Raw genomic sequence first — 17,488 nt, 5'->3', positions numbered from 1 at the left:
ATTGTTACACATTGAAAATAAATGAACGAGCCATACCAGCAGAGGGCGCGAAAGGCCACACAACTCGTCCTAAAACGACCACAGAAGAAGAAGCTACGCAAGACGCTGCGCTCGGACGCCATCTTGCGGCGAATTAGGGTTATGTGTTCATAGTTGACACACACGGACGCTAAACTCAACATTGGAGTGTTTCTTTCAAACCGAGTGGTGAATCTTTAATTAATATTTCGAAATCTCGTCGACATGTACTGACGAACAACACGCTCTTTTTTTTTTTTATTATGACAAGCAAGCTAGCTTCCATTCCAAGTGCTAGTTACGGCGTTGTTGTTGTTGTAGTTAGCCATGGACCCGCTGAGCATGGTGGAAGATGAAGTAGCTTTGGAGGGACTGGACGGCATCACTATCCCCACTTTGTGGATACGACTGGAGGATCGGAAGCCCAAGTTCCCACTCAAGCTGGACGACAGCACCAAGGAGCTCGTGTGGAGGTCGCTGTTGTCCAACAGTGACATTTCATTTTACCTTCTGCCCACCCAGAGGGATGATGTGGTGCTTTACGACAGGTGGGCATGCTAAGGCTGTAAAAAGTTACAGAAACGACGTGACAAACGCCATTTTCAAGTCCAAACTCCCGAGTTTTCCCTTGCACGCAACTCTCCTCGCTTCCTTCTAAAATAACCACAACATACCTCTAGCAAAGTATATTTAGCTTTATGCTAACAGACAATGCAAATCATTAGCAGTGATATCTGCATTGTTGTTGTTTTTTTAAATAAGTGAACACTTCTTGTGGAGCAACACACGTAAACAATTTCGCAAACCTCCCAGGCATGTGTTTTTGATGTTATGTGATAAATAATAAATATTTCAGCATTTTACTGAGTCATTTCAAGTGTAGTAAAAATAGAAGTACAGTGGACTCACACTATTCACAAGAGTTAAAGACTCAATGCTAATGGCAAAAAAATGTGTACATTGTTCCATCAATTCGGTTATTGCAGTGTCACTCTATCGCAGATTTTAATTTACAACCATAACCTTTTTTTCATCGCATGCTTACGTCATAATTTTTATTGCAAAATTTCTTCCTTTTAAGTCAACTAGTCAAAGAATAGCAATTTTATTTTTCAGAAAAAAAAACAACTTCTACTTCATGGATTTTCATTTATTATTGTGGGTTTAGCTTGCTATTTTTCTTTGTGTTTTTCCTTCTGAGTTAAACCAGACCCCCCCCAAAAAAATGTTGAATTTCTTTTTTTCACAAGACAAACAAACTAAAAAAAAAAAAAAAAAGGAAGTAAAGGGGGAAAAAATAATCTCACCCCACACCACTGACAAGTGCATGCCCAGGGACACACTCACCTTCTCCACGTTTTGCAAAAGTCTCTATAGCACATAATTTGTTTCATGTTCTAATTGATTTGCTCATCATTTACCAAGAAAAATGTTTTTCTAGGCACTCCGTTGAAAAGCATTCAAAGGCTGATACCTGCAGAAGTTCTGTTAAAACCTCTTAAAAACAGCTCCTCCATCGTATACATTTCTGTGACAAACCTTTTCATGACATCGAAATTAGTAAAGAGATGTGAATTGCCAGGTTTAATCTGTCTGAAGAAGACAACGGAAACGAAGAGAAAAAGGACGTGTATCCGCTGCACATTGTCCGCGACAGCGAGGACGGCATCCAGGGCTCGTGCGCCACCTTCTGCCGAAGGACCGACATCACGGCGCGCCTCCGTTCCCCGTCGCCCGCCAGCCTTGCCGAGGTTTTCAAAAGGTGACGCGGCGCCCGTTTGCCGCCTCGCCATCCGAAGCTTGACGTTTGGCCGTCTTTCCGCGTCGGCAGGTACGGCAGGAAGCTGGTGGCGGTGGCGTCTCAGGGTTGCCGTTTCCGCGCTCTGATCGGCAGCGAGAATGACCCCGACGTCAAACTGGTGGACGAGTCCTATTGCATGCTGGAGCGGGTGGGACGGGGCCGCTGGCAGGGGGAGCTGCAGAGTGAATTGCACCGTTTCTCCTTCAAGTACACGCGCACATTTACACACACACACACACACACACTAGGCAGATATAGTCAAAATAAATCATACACATGAAGACGCACAGGCAGACACGCACTCTCGCGCATACACTAACAACCATGCGCAAGTGCATCACACCAATAAGTAAGCACATCAATGACACATTAACACACGACGGTCAATGACACACATACATATCCACATATAGTCAAAAGAAACCATGCACACGCATGAAGATGCACAGGGAGACACACTCTCGCACTTATACTAACCAACACGCACACACAAATCCATACAAGACGCACATTCATCAATGAACAGAACACGCAAATAAATAAACGCGCGCAACAATCAATCTGACATATTCACCCGCTCCCCACGTGACGTGCGCGCCTTTGTGCCTATGTGTGCGTGTCAGGTTGGACTCGCGTAAGTTGCACTACATGAGGAAGCCTCTGATCCGCCACGGTCTGGTGTGCACTCAGGCCTGCACCACGCGCCTCAAGTCGGGAAATCAGCAGAGCTCCATCCTCCTTTTGCTCAAACGCTTCAATGTCATCAGGTCCCTTTCACAATTTTTTTTTTTCAAATCACAATTTCTAGTTGTAAAATGGCTTTTCTTTTTCTATGATTGCATCTTCATCAATTTCAATTTTTGTCACATGAAATTTACTTTTACACACACACACACATATATATATATATATATATATGATAGATAGATAGATAGATAGATAGATACTTTATTCATCCCCGTAGGGAAATTCACACAAGACGTGACTTGTGCTGAGATAAGCAGAGATGAGCAGAGATGAATGCTCTAAGTATATATATATATATATATATATATATGTATGTGTGTGTGTGTGTGTGTGTGAAACCAGTTGTTTTTGTGTCTTTGCAGGAGGTCCAAGTACGATATGCTTATGGAGTACGTGTCCAACCTGCTGCAGAAGATGCCGAAGCAGCTGGCCGCGTTTGTGACCATCCGAGACCATCTGGTTGGCGCGTTTGATTTGTTGTTAAACCTTTCATCCCCCACGCACGCCCTTAAGCCTAATGAATATTATCTGATGGTAGAATATGCCGCCGATGATGTGCAAGCGCGTGTTTCGCTGCTTGCGAGACAACAAGATAGTGGACTACTGCAGCGTGCCTCTGGAGGACTTGGATAAGGAGGGAAAACCCGTGCGGAACAGGAAGGGTAAATCGTCTAAATGCATTCACGTTAGAGTGTTTTAAGTTTTTCTTTTTTTAACTGATTGAGTTGCTAATTGAGTTTTTTTTTTTTTTAGCTCAATTAGTTGCTAAGTGTATATTTTTGTTTCTGTTCTTTACAATGTAAGTCATGAAAACATGGCCAAATTCCGTCTTATTTATCGTTTGTAGAATTATTAATTAAGCAACAAAATCCACCAACTCTTTTGCAATCTCTCTTAAAAATAGGAGGATTTTGTTCCCTAATTCATAATTCCACATGCGCAATGTTATTTTCTGCAATATTAATAATATTAATATCAATATTTAATATGCTAGGGATTTAGAAAACAACTTTACTTGATACAAATACAGAATTTTTAGTTTACTTTTCAGGACACCAAAATCAAATAGAATTGCACAAACGTCAACCTCCTTTTAAGTATGATGAAAACGTTATTTAAAAGATGAAAACACAAAATAACGTCGTGAAATTTTTGCAATGCAATGCGCAGGCAAAAAAGTGCACGTCCGCTGCCTGAAGCTACTCAAGCCATACACAGGCAAGGCAGCCACTGCTATGGACGAGTGGAAGGATGACGAAGACGATGAGGACGACGAAGATGAAGACGGCAACAAATTGCGAGCGCTGCCCCCTGTAGGCCGCATCATGGAAGAAGACTTTTTATCACAGGCGTACAAGATTAGTATGTCCCCTCAGGATCCTGGTCAATTTGAGTTGTTGCTGTTGTCGTCTGATTTTTTTTTTTTTTGCTGCAGTTGTATCGTGCGGCCCCAAGGGAATCCCACAGTCGAGCATCGGGTCCGCGATGAACGTGGGCAAGCTGGAGTCCCGCATGATCTGGAGGAAGCTGGAGAGGAGCGGTCTCATCAAGGTAAGATGTTTTTGATTGTTCACCTACTCTAGTCAAAATGGATATATGGATATATAGATGGATATGGATATATGGATCGTCAGGGTTATATCTCAACTCAATCAACTTGGCTTCCATCTTGCCAAAAATAGATGGAAAAGTTGATCTTGGGCCAATAAAGTTTGGGAAGTCCTGATTTACATCCTAATGTGAATTTCAAAATGTGTTTGGCCTTGCAGGGCTTCATGGTGGACGAAGGCCGTCAGAGGGTCACCAAGTTCATCAGCCACAGGTACGGTCGAGGTCTCCATTCCCCTCGCAAAACGGTAAACCCGACGGTTTTCTTTTTCCTCACAAGGAGCGCGCGTGCCAGTGACGACTTGCAGCTCCTCACCAAAGAGAAGCAACGCAAGAAGCTTTTCGACTCCTCGGCCTCGCCGGTGGCGGCGAGCACCCCCAAGGCCTCCAGGTGTGCGCCGGCCGCCGGGAAACAACGACGGAAAACTCCCAAGAAGAGCCGAGCGGCGAGCGATGACGTAGAAGAGGAACGCCGTGGCGCCAGTTTGGAGTCGCAAAGTAAAGTTGGGACCGGCGCGAGCGACAAGGATGCGGAGAACGCAGAGGCCCCCATCCCCGAAGCTGCTCCGACTCCAGCTGCGCCAGGCGCCGAGCTTATCAGCTCATCCGGTAAATTTTCCGGTAATCTCGTTCAACGTGTAGATGAGTGGGGAGGGACGATGCGGGGAGTGGCCGAGTGCGCCGCTTCCTCAAGCGCCAGTCATATAACGCAGGTTGATTTCAGCAACAACAGAGGTTTTGACTTGCGACGCTTGATGCGCTGTATGTGTTTGTGTAAGAGGAGTCCAGATAACAGTTGTTTTGCGAGCAGGCCACCCATCTGGTCGGCCTTCAGTATTTAGCACGAGACTCTGAACGGGGCTTCAACGTTATCGCTACCGTCCATTTACCCAAAGCTGCGGCACGTATTATCCCAACGGGAACGAAAGGGTTACATGAGATCTCACAGAAAACAATTGCCTTTCAGAGAAAGCTTCAGTCAAAGGGAACGAAGAGGACGAGGGATCTTTGGCTCCATGCAAGGATGAGGAACAGACTGCAGCAGACCCAGAAGAGGACATGGTGACAATGGAGAATGTTGACGCACAGCAGGTTTGTCTCCTTTGTTTTTATTGGATCTCAGTTTTAAATGCAGTTAGATAGGAAAAAACGCCAAACTTCTTGTCCAGTTCGCCAACGTCAATAACAGAACCAAGGAAACGTACCGCTTGCTCAAGAGGAAGAACCTCATCGTGGAGGCCGTCCACAGACTCAAAGTCGTGGAGGAGGTTTTCCTGTCTGTATCATCCCCGATGGTGGCCCTTGGCAAGCCAACAAAATGACGACGGTCTCCTCTTTCTTTTTCTTTCAGCCTGCAGAAGTTGATCAACAACGAAGAGAAGCAGGAAGGTTTTTCCTCCAAGTGTTGCAGGAAGACCACGAAGCGCTTGGTCCAAAATTTGGCCAGAGAAGGATTGCTCAAGCTCTTTACCACCACCATCATACAGGACGGCATCAGCAGGAAGGTACCGCAACAAAAAAAGAAAGAGTGTGACTTATTTTAGAGGTACCCGAGAATGCCATATACATTGGCACCTTTGTTGCTCTGCTGAAAATTTATGTCAGCAGTTAAATCTAGTCCGAATAATTGTCTGATGATGGCCCACCCTTAATTTTGGGGTCAAATTCTGGTATCGTCGATGTTACCTTGTATAGGGCGCACCGAGAGCTTGGCGACGACAATGTAAAAACTATAGCAAAACAGAATAAATCTCATCATTGTAAATTCCGTTAATTGCGGCCTTTCGGCAGACACGCTCAATCATAAAGTCGGCGGAACACGGAATGCATCTCAACTTCGAGTTATTAATGGTGAAATGAACTCCAACCGCGTCACAAAGACAGTGAAAAACAACTGCTTCAAGCGCATTCAACACTGGCGAGACGTTCAACCGCCCGCTCACAAGGTGGGAAATCTCAAACACGCTTAACTTAACGGGTAACAACTTTGTTTTACAAAAGATGAGATTTGTTCTCTTTCGCTGTAGTTGTTTCCAAAGTGCGTCTTAATGATGACGGATTTTACCGCGGGGTGTTTTCGTAAACGTCACTTCAGTGATAAACAAGCCGACACTTTATCCGAAAAAAGAATAATCTGAATAAAAATAATGTTGATATGGGTTCTTCCAGCTGGAGTTTATCGTTCATCCATCCATCCAGCCCAATGACAAGCTTGTGCGGACCGGCATCGAACACGCCCGCTTCAAACTCACCCGTTCCTGCCCAACGCCGTGGTGAGTCTCCACCATTGGATTCAGCGCCGTTTTTGCATTCTAAAATCTTTCCTCTCCTGTCGTGGCAGTCAAGCGCCGACGACCAGCGCCGAGAGCCCCCCCAAAGCGGAAAAGGAAGGGATCGATCAGAGTTTCAAAAGTTTCGGCCAAATCAAGGAGGAGTGCGCAAAGCACAACGAGACCTTCAAGCCTACGCGGAGTGAGTGAAGTTCCGATTAGTTCCGAAGGCTGAAATTTCACTCATTCGACCCCTAAAGACTAGTTTATCCCGGACGAGGACATTTCTATCAGACGTGTCTATCGTAAGTAGACCGAACCAACATCTCGATAAAAAAACATGAGGTTTGAAGTGACTGGATTAGTCAGGAAAGCCTCAACAAATTTATACGCACAATTTATTTTGAATTTCCTTCAATTTGATCCATGTATTTTCAATGTCTAACCATAAGTCTAGTCTGTCACATATGAATCATTTTAAAATGATTAGCCTATGAATTATTCTATCCAACAATCGCGTGAATCACCCGCCATTTTTAAATCATCTACTAAAGTTGAAAGTGACTTGGTGTGCTTATATAAGTAGTCATGATTTATTATCTTCTACACAAATGATTTTTTTCGCCCTCAAAAGACACTTGGACTTTGGAACAAAATTGAAGGGCCATGTCAATCTTGAGTAGACCCATCAAACGTTTCTTCAAACCATGCTAAAAAAAAACTTGAAGGCGGCCATTTTGTGCCTTAGCCAGATTTTATGAAAATGAAGAACCCCAGTGGCAATTTCTAAGGCTGTTTACCGGTGTGTTGTATCATGAGTGCCCCTACAAAAAAAAGTCTCAGGAATCCATTCCTACTTGATAGGAGGCCATTTTGGGTCATAGCGCCCTACAAAAATGACTATAAGAGTAGATGCAAAACAAACAAAAAAATACAGCCTTTTTTGGATGCCCTTCCAAGACCATCCAAACTTTTGTTTTGTCCCTTTTTTTTCCCCAAATGTAATCCGTACTGCTCCGTATCCTCCAGTTCACGGCCTTGGCAAGACTTTTGGTTTCCAGCCCAAGATGCACCGCATGCGCGTTTTGCACACCTTCCTCTGGTACACCATCTACGAGCACCCAATGAGACCAAGACCACCATGGCGGACCACCCCCGAAGACCCTTCAGAGGTCGCCCAAAAGCCAGCGGAAACGATTGACGACGCAAACGTCACCCCGAAGGCTTTGCGAGCGCCGCTGTCCGGGGAAGAGGCCCAAGGCAGTAATAGTGAATTTCAAAGTAATAGCAATCACCCTTATCTCATTCTCAACCAGCCGAGCTCAAATGGCCTTTTGGCGTCTTTTGCCGTCAACGGCACCGAATGAGTTCATTTTTCTACGCGCTATTTTTTTTCTTCAGTTTACTGTGATGAGGAATCTTGGAAGAGGTTCATCCCGCCCGTTCTAATGGACAGAGAACGAGGCAACGGCTGGGTGCTCGTGAGCAACCTGCTCCTGTGCCTGCCGCTCTCCATATTCATCCAAATCGTGCAGATTAACTACGAGGTGAGCGTCGTAAAACGTTGCAAGGCGATGGTACCGAGATGGTGCTGAAAAGTGCAAAAATTGCATTCTTTCTCTGATTGGCTCTTGGCCAGGAAATGCAAGGTGGAAGTTTTTTATTTCCCTAATTAAAGACATTTTTTTGTAAATTCAACCTCAGCAATACTTTCTTTCACTTGTAGTGTATGTGACAGGTGAAATTGAGACAAATATAGATAATTGTTAATGAAACAGGCTTCTACAGTTGAAGGGCAGGCGGTAATAAATGAGAACCGACATCACCAATTGAGTGTCATATAAAGCATGATAATGCCATCCAGTGGACATGATTTTTAATTGCACTCTCATCCCCTGGATTAAACATAATGGTGTATTATAGCTTAGGGTTAAGCGCCTTAGCTGGCTTTGTTTTCGTGTTACACTTATATTACAATTTTGTTTCAATTGCAGTGTGACTGTGCAACCACAGACATAGTGTTAACTTGAAGTGTAAATAATAAAACTGTAAAAAGAATTAGTATGAGTGCAGACAGAGATAGACCAGCGCCTGATGAATGACGGGCCAGAAAAAAGAAGCAAAAGTTGCCCTCTGGTGGTGGCCCCGCTTTATTTTTTTTCGTTGATATGCCTCTGACCTATGTCGGGCGTCTGTCGGCAGGTGGAGGGCTTAGAGGAGTTCCTGAACCATCCCATCAAGCAACACTTTTTGATTTACCAGCTGCCCTTTGCCATTAGACAGAAGCTCTTTTACAAACGGTGATTTCAAGAAACTCGTTGCCGCCGTATGTTAGCGATTGGTTGCTCGCCAGTCTTACTGTCTTCTCACCTTACCAGGCACTACATTCAGATCTTCTTCAAGAACCTGCAGAGTTTGGCTTGCATGGGCCTGCTACACTTTGCTCCCGTGGAGAAGCATCAGGAGAGAGAACATGTAAGTGGAGACTTCATCGAAAGTTAACCAACCAGAAATTCATATGTATGTATTCATTTTGTTACTTTTTTTTTCTCGCTTGTTTCTTTTTTAAATACATATAATCAGTGTTTCTGTCTGGTCAAACTTGAAAGGACGAAAAATCTAAAGAAAAATAGCAAGATCAACCTGCAAGAAATTTGATTATCAATGAAAGTCAATGTAGTACTGGTTTAATTTTTTAATGCATGAATTTGCTTTTTTTTTGAGTGAACTGACATAATTGGATAAAAAAACAAGAAAATTGAGTTAAACCTGCTGTAGAAATGGTCAAAAATTAAAATCCATATTGTTGAGTTTTTTTTTTTTTTTTTTATTGCTATTTGACCGTTTTGAGCTAAGGGGGAGAAAATAGTAATGTCAACCTGCAATAGAAAACGTTAAGGGTGAAAATCTGATAACCAAACGACACGGAAGCAATTGAACCCTGTACCGCAAAAAGTCATGGGCACAGAAAACTTGCCTGCTTTCAAAAACATTTTTTATAATAATAATCATACCCTATGATCACCCAACTTGACTTTGAAAGGCTCATAACATCGTCAAATAAAAATATATATTTACTTTCAACCCATCAGAATGTTCAGTGGCATCATCCCTATCCATATATATGTATATATATGTATATATATATATTTTATTTATTTTTTTTTGCCCGTGTGGCGCACAGGTGTTTTGTTACCTGAAGCGAAAGGCCACCATCGTGGACACCATCAACGCGGAACCGCACTATTGGCTGGTGTCGGAGCCCCCCGACAAGCCCTTCGAAAGACGCCGCTACACCTTCACCAGCGTGGAGGATCTGGACACGTACTGGTTCGACCTCATGTGTGTCTGCCTCAACACGCCTCTGGGTACACACACGCACGCACCAACGCATGTGTCCACCGCTCGGATGTTTTTAAGCGGGCTTTTCCCCGCAGGGTTGATTCGCACCAAGCGAGGCAGCAACGCCGCCTCTGAGGATGAGGTGACGCCATCCTTTGTGCACGAGAAAGACGTTTTTGTGGGAATGGCGTCTTTACTCCGGTAGGTGCGGCAAGAGAATTTTTCACTCGATGTTTTGGTCGCGGCATCAGTTTTTCACCTCTGCCGGAGTCGGTACTGTACCGCAGTTGAGCCATAAGTTGCTTCATGTTCCAATGAATTTGCTCTTAATTTGAAAAGAAACATGTTCTTTTCCTGCCGCCGCATTAAATAGCATGAAATTAGATTCGAACAACAAAACGAAGGCTGAAAACGATTTTCAAAGAAGTTACTATAACACGATTGAGCATTAGGATGATTTATGTTCCGATAAATTTGCTCTTAATTTGAAAATAAAAATATACTGTTCCTGTTGTGGTGAAGTGGCACTAATGTGTGTGTGCGCTTCTCTAAAGGGGCAGCAACGACGTGTGTGACGACGGCACCACACCGGGCAACGGGAAAGGCGCGGGAGGTCTGGACTCAGAGTTTTTCGCTCATCTAAAGCGCAACTGGCTTTGGACCAACCGCCTGCTGGCCTGCAAAAAGGTAGGCTCCACGCCAGTAAAAAAATCTATATTTTGGACAGCGCATATATTTTCAATTGTGTTACTTTTGAGCAGATCAACGTGCCAGACCAATCCAAAATGCGGCTGAAGAGCCTCCTGAGCAAAGAAGCGCTGCGGGCCACACTGAAAGCCGGTGAAGTTGCCTTTGGATGTAATGCTACTCCTGTCCTCTAGAGGCCCCGTCTGCCTTCTTATTCCCATGCCTCCCCCTCCCCCACAGGAGCTTCGTTGTCTAGGATGACTGCCAAGAAGTTGGTGCTGGCTAAAGAAAATGTGGAGGTAGTGTGATTTGGGTGGGATGGTTTTTTTGATCATTAATATGTATATATATATATATATATATATATATATATATATATATATATATATATATATATATATATATATATACACTTGTCACAAAATGCAAGTATTTTGTATAATGGATAGTGAAATATAATGGGGAAAAAAACCCAGGACAAAAACACACAAATGTACATGCAAATACTTGTTTTTGTGAGCAGGTGGCCATCGAGCCTGCGTCCAGGAACCAGCAAGTGGTAGGTGGGAAACAGCGTAAGAGGAAAAGACTAAAAAAGGAAGTTGTTAAGGTCCCTCGCAAGAAGAAAAAAGGTAGACCCCCCCCCCCCCCCCCACACACACACACACACACACACACACCACACACACATTTTAATGAAGCCCAACAATTTGATATACAATACTGAAATACTGTTGCACTTTGAGATTTCAAGTTATTTAGTTTAATTACAAATATATGTTTTTTTCCTTTTAAAATTAAAGCCCCACCCCCCAAAAAACTAACAACGAATAAATGAATCAAAATGGTTGCAGACTAGGTCGAGAGGTCCACCCTGCAGATGTCAAATTTAGCCCATGTCGGACTCATTTACTGCCATTGAGGTTTTATTTATTGTGTCCTCTATTATTCACTAAAATTCCTGCTTATTTATGGTATTTTTCCCTACCTATTTGCATTTCCCTTTTTTGTATGGTGTGTGTGTGTTTGTATAGCAGTCATAAAGGATTTCAATGAATGCAGATTTTCCCTCGTTTTTAACTACGCAGAGCCGTATAAGCGCACCCCCGCTCACGATGAGGCCGACCACCGAGCCTTGAAAAAAATGACCAGGCAGCGCGTCATCTGGACGGTGCAGGAGGACTCTCTGCTCATGCTGTGCGGCGTGGCCTCGCATCTGCTCAACAACAACGTAAGTGGCGGCCGGCCGACCCCGCCGCTTGCGTCGCTGAGCTCACTTTTGCGCCTTTGACGCTTTGCAGTTGCGCAAGACCTTCGTGCCCTACTGCCTGGTGCGAAACCTCCTCCAGGAGGAGTTTCACTTCTCCGCGGACAAAACCTCGGTGGCGGCCGGCCGGCGTACACGCTACATCCTCAAGAATCCTCAGACCTTTCTCAACTTCAGGTTGGTGCTCCTTTGAAGGTGATGCTTTCGTCGTTGATTTGTATTGCAAAATGATGAATTACCTTGCAAACAAAATGTTTTGGAGAGTAAATATATACTTAGAAAAACTGAATGTTACCTGAATACAAAAGGGTTTATTTAAAAAAAAAAAAGACACAAATTATACACCGTATTTTCCGCACTATAAGGCGCACCTAAAAGCTTTAATTTTTTTAAAAGGCTGAAGGTGCGCCTTATAATCAGGTGCGCCTTATATATGGATCAATATTGAGATTGGGATTGGTAGATGGGGAATGAAGTGATAAAGTAAGCTTTACCCGTTTCTTTGGTGTGTTTACAGTTGAACAAGGTTGCTCATATTGACATTGAGTTATTATGGGGGTTTAGAGTTATTATTTGAGTTATTATTATTATTATTACTTTGAGTATTACTATATTGTGATTAAAAAAGCTTTAAAATATGTCATTAATTGAGGGTGCGCCTTATAATCCGGTGCGCCTTATAGTGTGGAAAATACGGTAATTATATAGATTTTTTTTATATACAGTTAGTGGTAGGAAAAAAAAGTTTGTTAGCTCTGATGTGATAGGAACATTTAAAAAGTTCGAGATCCGACACAAAACATTAGACGATAAAAAATTATACTCCCTGACCAATGGCGCTCCTCGGTAGGATTTCCAATGACGTGTTTTTACGTCAACGGCACTCTGTGTTAAATGACACAGCTGGTTTTGACGACTGTTATTTTGCTGTGCAGGATCTGCCTGGCTGAAATCTGTCAGGATAAAGATCTCGTGAAACAGCTGCATGACAACAATCCTGCTGATCCACAAAACGTTGAGGTACATTTTTTTCCCCTCGCTTTCACGTTTTAATTTCTAAATGAATATCTCCTCTCCAGGATTGCGCCAAAGCATTTATGGAGTACGTCAGGCTCATCCGCCAAAAAATTAGCTCGGCCCTCGGTGGCACCGATGTGGAATTGCCGCAAAGCAAACGTCAACTCTTCTCGCAGTAAGTGAGGACGCTTGGAATGCTCCAGGACACCGGTGCCATGTTCCTTGTTTTCCCCGCAGCTCCAAAGTGTGCACCATACAAACGGAGAAGCAGATTCCTTGCAGAGACAACATCACTTGGTAAAAGTTGCAACTCATTTCCTTTTTCCGTTCCCGGGGGATAAAGTTTTTCATCGCGTTTTTCCAGCACAACGGACATCCACGCCTTAGTGTTGTTCAACCTCATCCAGAGTACGCTGGCCATGACCAACCATCAGATGAAGGAGTCCAGATCCTTTCAGGTACAGTTCTACTCCTACTCACGAACCCCACTTGTTACAAAACGATTCGGCTTTTTCAAAATCTTTGAATAAAATGCCAACTTTCTCCCTGTCAGACGTTCCACGTTTACAGTCAGTACTCGCAAGAGATCCTGTGCCAAGTGTTCATTCAGTGCCGTAAACTCCATCTGCTCAACCGGCGCCGAGTCTATCACAAAACCGGACCCAAGAAGAACAGAGCGCTCCCCATCCTGCCCATGTCCTTCCAGCTCTCGCAGTCCTACTTCAGGTATGTCGCCGCCGAGCTCATTATCTTTTCCAGAAACTAACAAAACGTTTAAAAAAAAAAAAAAAGCCAAAATGTCACTTGTTTACATTTTTGCCATTTAATTCATTCAATCCAAAGTCATAGTATTACATTTTAGTTCAAACATTCAACCCTGAGATACTCATTTATATTTCTTACGTTTTCTTTCAAGGGTTTGGCTGAAGGGTCGATAACGTGGCTTATATTAAATAAATTAGGGTTTGTTTTTTTTTCCCTGCCAGGTTATTTTCATGGCGTTTTCCTCGTACTCTGTGCACCGACGCCTTCCGCTTCGTGAAGGCTTTGCTGAACAACGGCACGGGCGACGAAGGGTCCACAGTCTCTTACTATCTGGAGACGGAAAACCGGGCAGAGGACGGCGAGGAAGTAGCAGAGAGAGCGCCGCCCCCAGCCAGAGAGGTCCAGGAAACAGAAGGCGGCCGAAGCGATGGTCCGGACCTTTCCGGAACGATGCGCTTCTCTCTGGACTCTCTCGGAGGAGCGTGCATGGTGTCGCTCACCCTGATGAGTTTGGGACTCTTGTCTGTAAATGTGTCCATCCCCCAGAAGATGGTAGTGGTGGACACCAACATCGTGGACCGTGACGTCAGGAGGTATGTCCTCATGGTAACGGGCTAAAAGTCATATCACCAAAGTAAGAACATATTCTGGTGTTTCACCACTCTACTGTACGTTTCACGTTACCTTTATGCTTAGCATAGGGTTAGCATCGCTTGTTAGCTGGTTATCGTTGGTGGATAAGTATGACATCACTAGAAAGGTGTCTAGAGGCTTGAGGGAGCTTGACCTGATGAGAACGATGTCGCTAGCAAGTTGTCCAAAGTCCAGCTAGCTAGCTCGTTAGTTAGCTCGCTAGGTACCGCTTTGTCGGGTATATTGTATGAATCTGAGTGGACCAAACATGATGTCGTGAGTGGATGAGGATGATGTCGCTAGCAAGTTGTCCAAAGTCCTGCTAGCTAGCTTGTTTAGTAGCTAGCTAATTCCTGCTTTGATTAGTGTATCGTATGAATCTGAGTGGGCTACACATATTGTCATTGAATGAGGATGATATTGCTAACAAGGAGTCCAGAGGCGGGCTGGCTAGCCAGCTTCTTAGTTAGCTAGCTAGTTAGCGTTTTGATGATTAAAATTGTATGACTCTGTTTGGGATGTGTTAGTTACTTCCTAAGCTGATTAAATTTTTTTTTTAAATCGTATGAATTTGATCGGACTCCAGCATCGGGTCACTGGAGGAAGAGGACGACGATGACGAGGTCGCCGGCGATGATTGCGAAGCCAAAAAGAAGTCGCTAGTCAAAGATCATCATGCTTCGCACACCAAGTACCTGATTATGAAAGGCTTTTGCGTTCCCGGAATCGGTACGTTGGTGTTTGATATTCTGGAGTTTGTCAAGAATAAAACTTGCGTTTTGTGCTTTGCAGTCAAAAACCGGAACCTGAACGCCAGCGACAACATCGTGCTGGAATGGTGCGTGATCAGGATGCGACTGCGACAAACGCCGCTTCGCGCCATGTTGAGCGACGGCGTCGCGCCTCTGGATTTCTCCAAATGCGGCCCATCCCTGCTGCCGTCTGTCCTGACCCGCTGCTTTCGGAACGCCGAGCCCGCTCCGGCCTTGGGCGCCCACTACACCCCTGAGGACACGCGGGCTTGCGCCCAGCTGAGAAATCGCCTGGATGAGGCGGGAGAGATGGGTGTGGACCGGGCGGAGCTCTTCCGGGAACTAGCGCACCTCCGTTTGCCGCAATTTGGACGCAGCAGGAGCCTGGAACAGTACCTGGAGGTAAGTCCCCTTTCGCGGCTGAAAGTCGCAAGTTAACTTATCAACTCCCTATTTTTGTGTCAGCGGCATATCCAATAAAATGGATATGTATGCATTAGCTAGAATGGGGGTGGCGTTTTGGATGAGTGAACAAAAGCCGGGTCAAAATGACCCATGGATATTGTTGCTGTTTCTGCAAGTGAAAAAAGAAATGACAAGATTTGTTGGCTAGTAGGATTACGCAAAAAAAAAGTTCCTGAAACTTTCAGGTAGTTACAATTGAGCCAAGATGTTATTACTATTCCAGAGAAACAACTGTAACACAAGTATGCATTCATGATTGTCTTTGCGACAATGTGAGTGAGTTTACAATTTAGAAAAAAAGAGTTTTTGACACTTGAGGACAAACGCACACAACTCCAGGTCATATTGACCCCGTTGTATCTCATTTTTAAGACTCAACATATGCATTAAAATGGCATTTGTATGCGTTTATGTTAGTGTTTTGGAATTTTTTTTACATTTTCTACCCGGGTCAAAATGACCCAGGAATCTTATTGCTGTTTCTGTGGGGAGAATAAAAGGAATCACAAGATTTGTTTATCGTCAGGATTACAAAAAAAAATCCTGAAACTCTTGAATACTTACACATGATCCCGGGTCAAAGTGACCCAGGATGTTATTACTATTCCTAAAAAAAGGGGAACATCACTTTTTGGCTTTGGACCGATGCGTTCCCGCCGTTGGTCTTTTTCAGGATTTACAAGAGCAAGGTCACATCCTCAAAGTGGGCGCCTACGGTGTTCGTTGGGTTCTCATGCAACACGCCCAGCCCTGGATCCTCACCTTCAACCCCAGGAACTGGTCCCAGTGGCAGGCCACCCCCGGCCAGGACCAGTCCCAGCACAGCATCCCCTTCCTGCACAGGAGGCGACGGGCCAGAGCCCGGCGGGACGGCGAGACGGCGGAGGAGCCTCCGGCCAAAAAAAAAGCCACGGACCAGAGACCGGAGCGAGAGCGGGACGAGGAAGCGGAAAGGCCGCCGCCGCCGCGAGCCCGGGACGAGGAAGCGGAAAGGCCGGCGCCGCCGCGAGCCCGGGACGAGGAAGCGGAAAGGCCGGCGCCGCCGCGAGCCCGGGACTCTGCCGGAGAGGTTTTGAAGGGACGAGAAAGCGCGGGGACGGAGGAACGGTGCCGTCCCGCCGAGGGCAAGACGGAGGACGACGACAAAGACAGAAAAGCCACTTTGGCGCAAGAGGCCGACTTTAACGAGTACGTAAAAGTTTTCGGTCGCGCGCCAAAACTACTAGTGGTATTTATACTTGGTATCGGTGACTACTGAAGCGTCGAGTACTTTTCGGCCGGAAAAAGCGGCGCCGCGTTTTCTTTTGAAGAGGTCGCGCCATGTATGTAATGTTTTTGTTTTCTCAGGGAGAGCGTGAGCTTCGTGAGCCGTCCGTGGCGGCTGGTGGACGGGACCATCAACCGGCAGGTGTGCAAAGGCATGCTGGAGGCCGTCCTCTACCACATCATGTCCCGGCCCGGCATCCCTCAGCAAAAGCTGCTGTCCTACTACGAGGGCGTGCTGCAGCCCGTGGTGGTTCTGGACCTGCTCCAGGTTAAAAAAAAAAAAAAAACTCCCGCGACCCCGCTCCTCCCGGCGGTCGGTCGCTCAGCCCTTTTTCTGCGGCGCGTTGCAGGCGCTGGTGGAACTGGGCTGCGTGACCAAGAAAACGCTGGCGAGAAGAGCCAAGGCCTCCCTGTTTGGAGCCGCCGCGCCCGCGGCGGAGGATCGGCCGGAATGGGTTTTTTACGAGCCCACCGTCAGCTGCTGCCTCGCGCTGGCTCAGGTGCTGCCCAATGAACGCAACTGGAATTATTGCGCTAAGTAACCCTTTTTTTCATTATTATTATTATTATTATGAATTCAGATGGAATAAAGGCTTCAACCTGCCATATTTTTTGGTCGCGTTTCACTCAGAACCGCCACAAAAATCATTCAAGTTCAATTTAAGCTCGAGCTATTTTGCTCTGAAGAAGAGAAAAAAAATGACACGTGATTTTTTTTTTCCAGGATTAAGATCGGAAAAAAAAAGATAAAAACGAGTTCATATTTGAAACGGAAAGGTGTTCAAAGAAAAAGGCTCAAATGTATGACTCGATACATGTATAGTATCATTTTTTCTAATGACAAGTCTTG

The 17,488-nt window shown here is 45.0% G+C and overlaps 1 protein-coding gene across 1 annotated transcript; it reads left to right on the top strand.

The window, feature by feature from the left end:
• Window positions 1-169: 169 nt before the first annotated feature.
• Window positions 170-17,242, top strand: gtf3c1 (general transcription factor IIIC subunit 1). Its single transcript, XM_088420297.1, has 38 exons — window positions 170-566; window positions 1,601-1,780; window positions 1,850-2,026; window positions 2,443-2,586; window positions 2,929-3,025; window positions 3,105-3,228; window positions 3,737-3,928; window positions 4,002-4,117; window positions 4,336-4,388; window positions 4,455-4,783; window positions 5,142-5,266; window positions 5,344-5,450; window positions 5,526-5,679; window positions 6,344-6,447; window positions 6,516-6,646; window positions 7,474-7,725; window positions 7,846-7,991; window positions 8,647-8,744; window positions 8,823-8,919; window positions 9,629-9,812; window positions 9,882-9,987; window positions 10,341-10,473; window positions 10,548-10,626; window positions 10,714-10,772; window positions 10,997-11,105; window positions 11,562-11,704; window positions 11,775-11,917; window positions 12,676-12,760; window positions 12,820-12,932; window positions 12,995-13,054; window positions 13,122-13,215; window positions 13,311-13,483; window positions 13,744-14,115; window positions 14,742-14,884; window positions 14,948-15,309; window positions 16,046-16,560; window positions 16,720-16,906; window positions 16,989-17,242. The coding sequence occupies exons 1-38, from the start codon at window positions 346-348 to the stop codon at window positions 17,178-17,180; spliced, it is 6,099 nt and encodes a 2,032-aa protein (XP_088276423.1). The 5' UTR covers window positions 170-345; the 3' UTR covers window positions 17,181-17,242.
• The last annotated feature ends 246 nt before the right edge of the window (window positions 17,243-17,488 follow it).

This window comes from Hippichthys cyanospilos, chromosome 7 (genome assembly GCF_059441005.1).
Source record: "Hippichthys cyanospilos isolate Australia breed blue-spotted pipefish chromosome 7, RoL_Hcya_1.0, whole genome shotgun sequence".
NCBI lineage: Eukaryota > Metazoa > Chordata > Actinopteri > Syngnathiformes > Syngnathidae > Hippichthys > Hippichthys cyanospilos.
Note: the sequence above shows the minus strand (reverse complement) of the source record. Positions and strands in the feature narration are given on the sequence as shown.